The sequence below is a fragment of the Meleagris gallopavo genome, chromosome 1, assembly GCF_905368555.1.
Source record: "Meleagris gallopavo chromosome 1, MGAL_WU_HG_1.1, whole genome shotgun sequence".
Lineage (NCBI taxonomy): Eukaryota > Metazoa > Chordata > Aves > Galliformes > Phasianidae > Meleagris > Meleagris gallopavo.
The window spans coordinates 90,509,289-90,515,499 of record NC_139404.1 but is presented as its reverse complement, the minus strand read 5'-3'; the positions used below and the strand labels follow the sequence as shown (position 1 = coordinate 90,515,499).

The 6,211-nt window shown below is 49.0% G+C and overlaps 1 protein-coding gene across 8 annotated transcripts; it reads left to right on the top strand.

Annotated features, from left to right (window-relative positions):
• Nucleotides 1-1,216: 1,216 nt before the first annotated feature.
• Nucleotides 1,217-6,211, top strand: LOC100543285 (uncharacterized). 8 transcript variants are annotated; one of them, XM_010721653.3, is made up of 4 exons: nt 1,217-1,314; nt 2,002-2,161; nt 3,916-4,000; nt 4,432-6,211. In XM_010721653.3, the coding sequence occupies exons 3-4, from the start codon at nt 3,955-3,957 to the stop codon at nt 5,346-5,348; spliced, it is 963 nt and encodes a 320-aa protein (XP_010719955.2). In that variant the 5' UTR covers nt 1,217-1,314; nt 2,002-2,161; nt 3,916-3,954; the 3' UTR covers nt 5,349-6,211. The 8 variants fall into 8 exon arrangements, 6 of the variants coding, with proteins under 6 accessions (XP_010719955.2, XP_003202897.2, XP_010719960.2 ...); XR_014887490.1 differs by having other exon boundaries at nt 1,226-1,314; nt 2,035-2,161; nt 4,469-4,614; XM_003202849.5 differs by having other exon boundaries at nt 1,227-1,314; nt 1,969-2,161.

Sequence of the window (6,211 nt, the reverse complement as noted above, 5' to 3'; positions counted from 1 at the left end):
TATTTTGACATGTGTGAGGAACTTTGGCCTTCTACTTGCTAAACTACCTTAAGTCTTTGTTGGCCACACCACCAGTCATGTCTGGATATCAGGCAATCATGGTAGTTAGACTGGATTTGTCATGGTGGATTGAAACCAAGGGTTTCCAATCACATTCTTCTCAACATTGTATCTGAAAATGAATTCATCAGTTGCCTTCACTAATGCTGGACAGCAGTCTGATGCCTGAGCCCAATGTTCCTTCATATCAGTATTTAAGCCACGGTCAGTACTGTAGTTTCATGTGCAGGATATTTTCCTCATTCATTCTTCTCTATATGTTTGTACTTTGACTGCAAACATATTGATCTTCTGCCTTCCACATTTCTAAGTGAAGGTGCTGTGCTGCAAACATGACACAGATGCAGCAATGTGCCTGACGGCTGTACTGTTTTACAGACCAATGAGGCTACAGAATCACAGGATCATTAGCTTAGAAAAGACCACTAAGATCATCTGGTCTAACCATCAGCTCATCCTCACCATGCCCACTAACCATATCCCTCGTGCCACATCTCCATGATTCTTGAACACCTCCAGGGATGGTGACTCCACCACCTTCCTGAGCAGCCAATTCCAACACCTCACCACTCCTTCCGAGAAGAAATTTTTCCTAACATCCAATCTAACCCTCCCATTCACCCTATTTCAATATTCTCAGCTTATTTTGTTGACGGCCATTTCTCCATCTGCTCAGACTCAGTAAGTCTAAAGAGCTTGTATCAGTCAGACGACTTCTCCAACAGAAAGTCATAACGCAAACTGATCCTTAAAGCCTCAGCATGACAAAAAATGAACTTTATTCATTTCCCTGTTACTGCAGTTTCCATAGTACTTAGGGCACACTAAGATTTCCGTGGGCACATCAGGAGTGCTGCATCAGCTCACTGTCACAGGCTGATGTGTTCTGTGCTCTGGAGGGAGTCCCCAGACACAGCTCGAACTCAGTCCTGTAGAGGCCAAGGTGAGCCCTTCCTTATGTTGCCCAGTGCAAACAGGGAAGCTTCTCTAAGATACTCAGAGGGCGGTGAGGGTCTGGCACAGCTGCCCAGAGAAGCTGTGGATGCCCCATCTCTGGAGGCGCTCAAGGCCGGGTTGGTTGGGGCCTTGGACAGCTCCACGCGGGAACGACCCCCTCCCTCACAGCCCGCTTCCCTCATGGCTTCCCCACTCCCACCCCGCACGCCTCCCGGCCGCGCCGCCCCGCCCAGGAAGCGCCCTTTGCCTGCGGAGCAGGAAGCGTGGCGGCGCCGGGCGGCAGCGGGCGCCCTGCAGGTAGGCGTTGGGCGGCTGGTTCGGGGCGGCAGTGGAGCGCTGGGCCGGGAGAGGGCTGCACGGGTTGGAAGCTTCGGCAGAGTCGTTGTCTGTCGGCATCGTGGAGGAACGACCTGCCCGGAGAAGAGACGGAAAAGAGGAGGGGAGGGCCGACTGCCCTTTTTTTACTCCAGTCTCCGCTTTAGCCGCTGTCCCTGTGTTCTCCCGTCCCTTGCTTGTAGCGCAGTTCCCCCGTCCCATCGCTTTTCACCTGCCGCAGGCAAAAGCATCTTCTTGCCCAGTTTCCGATCTCTGTTGCACACAGGCAGCCTCACATGTTGCCCCGGTTCCCCAGAGCTCCACGTCTCCCGCTTCTTTTTCTCATCCCTGTTTGGGTGTTATGGCAGTGCCCTGACCACCCCACCTCCTGCCCGTCTCAGCACATCAGCTCCTGCTTCAGGGGGAGCATCGCCAGCTAGTGCTGTATATCAGGAACAGGTTCTGCACCACAGGGCGGTGGGCATGGCACGGGCTGCCCAGGGTGATGGGCATGGGCCCCATGTGCCGGAGTTCAGGGAGTGCTTGGACACCACTTTCAGACACAGGGTCTGGATTTTGGGTGGTCATGTGTGGAGTCCGGAGTTGGACACAGTAATCCTTGTGGGTCCCTTCCAGCATGGGATATTCACACCTTGCTCTGAATGGCAGCTTCATGCCTTGGTGCCCGGGGTGACCATGCAGAGAACGCTCAGCGACAGCACTTCAGGAGCAGACTGCAGGACCCCAAGGAGCCTGAGAGATGGAGCTCTACGCTGGGATGACTCCTACAGCCTCCACAATCTGACGGAGCCACAGGACAACTATGGAGGTGAGTGGTCAGAAGAGAAAATGAAGAGCTGTCAGCAAACAGCTGAGGTAAAGGCAATGGATTGTCGATCCCTGAAGGACTGTCTTCTCTGTTGGTGAGATCAGTCTCCTCCTTTCACAGAGAGAGGACTGATCATGGGAAAGGAGGAAACCCCCTACTCCAGGCTAGCCTGTCAATATATAACTGTCTGCTTTTTGCTGCCATAGCAAATCTGAGCACAGCAGCCATGCATCAGGAGGTCTTTGCAGGTTCAGAAGTGAACTCTTCCTTCTGCCTTGTTTGCGTGCTTTGAGACTTCCCCTGGTAGTTGTGGTCAGACTTCTAGCAAGATGCTGGTACCACCTCTGAACTGCTTCTCTGCAGTTCCCGTTTGTACACCCTTTACAGGGAAACCCTGCTGTTTGTGGTTAGCCGCTCAGGGAAAAGGCCTGTGTGTGCATGGGGCTTTGGCTCCTGCTTTTGGATGGAACAGGTCATCTGGTACACAATGCAGCATGTTGGTAGCTGGGTTGGCTCCTACCATCAATCTGCTGCAACAGAGATTCTCAGTAGTGGCGTTTGTCCAGGACCATTCCCCTCCTCTGAGTTGTCCCCTTAATTCTGACGCCATCTAATCTCTTACTGCTTATTACCTTTCATTAATTAGCTGTTGGTGATGACTGAAGCAGTCCACAACAAAACACTCATCACTTTCTGCTGTTTGTTTGCACCAGAGGCCATCTGTCCAGTTAACCAATTGGAGCTGAATTGCTGTCCAGAAATGTACTTTTCCCATGGCTCAGCCATACGTAAACAAGGATCGGTAGTTTGAAGCATAGTTCTGGGAGAATGTTCCTGAAGGGGTACTAGCTGGCACTTAGGGAACTAAAGATTAAAAGAAGAGTTTAAAAAAAACAAACAAACAAACATAATGTCTTAAATACTTTAAAAATATTCCTAGAAATACTGTGATGCATATAATTCTCCAGTCCTAGATTCACCCAGCTGGGTTCCTCCCCCTGCCACCTTTGATTCTTCCTTTTTGAAATAAAGTGGGACCTTTTTCATGCCATTGTACTTTCTCTGTTCTCCTGCTTTTTTTTTTTTGCATCAATTGCCAGTGCCTACCTTTTGTGCTGGTGGCCTTTGTAAGACCAACCTGCCCAATAATTGCATTTGTGGCAATTGTTGGAGTTGCCAAGCAGGGATCTGCCAGAATCCAGTAGGAATAGACATGACATCATATTGCCTGTTTTATTGGCTTAGCTGCCTCAGCCTGAGAGTCTTTCCTTGGAGGTGAGAGGAGAATTGAGATAGCAAATAAGAAAATCATGCTCTGGTGACTAAAGAATCATTTTCCATTTAGAATAATTTTAAGATAGTAATTATTCTTGTTGTTGTCATTATTACAGAAATGCCTCCAATTCAACTGTGCATGCAGATTGTCTGAGTTTTGCTTTTTCTTTAAACTTATTGCTGCTATTATTGCTGTCCCTCAATTCTGAGTCCAGCGCATCTGGTGTATCTCCTCATGTACTGGTCATCAGAAAAGAGGCAACCTTGAATCTCCTATAAGAAAATAAAACATATCTGACATCAGGTACCTCACTGGTGCACAGGATGCCCATAAACGTTTGTTGCTCAGATTGTTCCATTCTTTTAAGCAATTTCTCCATCTGTTCCCCGTATTCAGCAGGGGGAGTAGATTTTAAGGCCTATTATGTGACACTATTGCTGAATATTCAACAAAGATTTATTTTGTTTGCTTTTGTAAGGAAGATTCCTGATTGGTGAACCTGACATAACCTGCCCAGATGGACCAAGGAGAAAATCAAGATCATAAGGCCTCAAAGGACATGGGTAAGGAATAAGATGAGTTTATAAATATGGAGAAAGCAAGAAGCAATTTGAGCTTCTGCAGTGTTCTTCAAACTACTTTATTTCATCTAGCTTGATTTGAGATCTCTTTCCCTATCACTGCAGCCTTGTCAATGTGCTATTAAGAGTATGTATGAAAGACAGAATATTAAGAAGACAGAATGTGAAGATTTCCTGGGGGCAAGGAAAGGCTGATTGCACTGCCCTCGGCACTGCTTTTTGTGGCACATCTGCTCTGGGTCGCATTCTCACAACTAGTTTTATATTTGATCCCAGTCCTTCCCTGTAACTGCTTCTCCTACACAGTGCAGACCATACTCCCTGGGAGAAGAGCTCACCTGTTCTCTGCCACCCTTGTCTCTCAGCAATAATTGCAATAAGTGATTACAGCAACTAGTTGTCATTTTTTCCAGGTGCTGAGATTGATCCCTTTCTGAATCTCTTTGCAAGCACAGATCTGCAGGACTTGTTGGCAGCAGAATCCGTAGGAGAAGAGGAACAGCTGGAGAACGGCGATGGAAGTCAACGTGGTTCCACAGAGGCATTGCGAGCTGACCGCAGGGAGGCAAAGGAGGCTAAGCTGCCTTGCTCTGCTATCAGCCTGGTGAAAAGACAAGAGAGAAGGGTGGCAGCCCCACGGCGAGCCCCTCGTGCAGAACGGCCCACCATCTGCTCCGAGTGTGGCAAGGGCTTCAACCGGAGCATCCACCTCATCCAGCACCAGCGAATGCACACCGGGGAGCGCCCGTTCCTGTGTGGGGAGTGTGGCAAGGGCTTCAGCCAGAGCTCCCACCTCATCCAGCACCGGCGGGTCCATACTGGCCAGAAACCTTATACTTGTGCAGAGTGTGGAAAGAGCTTCAGCCAGAGTTCGAACCTCCTGAAGCACCAGCGCATCCACACCGGGCTCAAACCCTACGTGTGCAGCGAGTGTGGGAAGATCTTCAGCGACAGCTCCACCTGCATCAAACACCAGCGTATGCACACCGGCGAGCGGCCCTACAAGTGCTCAGCCTGTGGGAAAAGCTTCAGCCAGCACTCCCACCTCCTTCAGCACCAGCAGGCCCACAGCGGTGTCCGGCCTTACTCTTGCAGTCAGTGTGGCAAACGCTTTGGGCAGAGCTCCGACCTCATTAACCACGCTCGTACCCACACCGGTGAGAAGCCTTACAAATGCAGCCAGTGTGGCCGGGGCTTCAGTGGCAACTCCAACCTCATCAAGCACACCCGCATCCACACGGGTGAGCAGCCGTACCGCTGCAGCCAGTGCGGAGCAAGCTTTCGTTTCCAGCCCCAGCTGGTGCGCCACCAAAAGCACCATACAGGGTAGTTGGCCACGTGGATGATGGCCCATGGACCTGGTGCTGTTGCATGCTTCATATGGGCTGTGAACTGGGGGCAGGGAGTCCTCAGAGCCTGTGCCCTTCTGGGTAAATCGGTTGTGAGCGCTGCCTAGGCACTCAGCCTGCACTGAATGAACTAGTGCAGGTTCTCTGCGTGGGGTGGCTGTTCTCAGCCCCTCTTTCAGGGATGAGGAAAAAAAGGTACTTACCGTATGGTATTTCCAAGACCAGGAGGGAGAACATAGAGACGTTCCAAGGATTAGTGCCTTCTTTTGTTATTCTTAGAGGGTTGTGATTTTTGTCCTAAAATCTGTTTTCTGTAAAAATTGCCTGGGTTTTGCCTTTGTTGTAAAGCCATAGCTTAGCATGATTGCTCCCCTCAGAATCCACATCTCCCACTTGACAGTTTTCTTGGGTTTAGGTGGTGTTAGCTATTTATTTCAAACCCCTGCAACACAGAGTTGGATGCCTCTGAGTATATGTCACAGGCCCAGCCATCCTCTGTGTGGGCCATGTCTGTGGAACTGTGTTCCTGCTGGGTTGGAGAGCTGTTAAATTGGCAGGTCTCAGATGATGATGCTGTTTGACAGCTTTGTCCTCAGCAGCAATTAAATAAATTAACATCCTAATAGGTACTTCTCTCAGATTCTTGTTTAGGCGCTTTTGTGGGTGGCACTTTATGAATGTTTTTATAAGGCTTCTAAAAGTATTTAGGATGACTTTTTTAATTGTGATTTTTAATTGACAGTTGATGAAAAGAAAGAGGATGATGTTTCAAAATAAGCAATGTCAAACCGATTTTGTATTCAGTGTTAAACATCTTTTCTTGCATAAAAGTTTTTAACTCTAA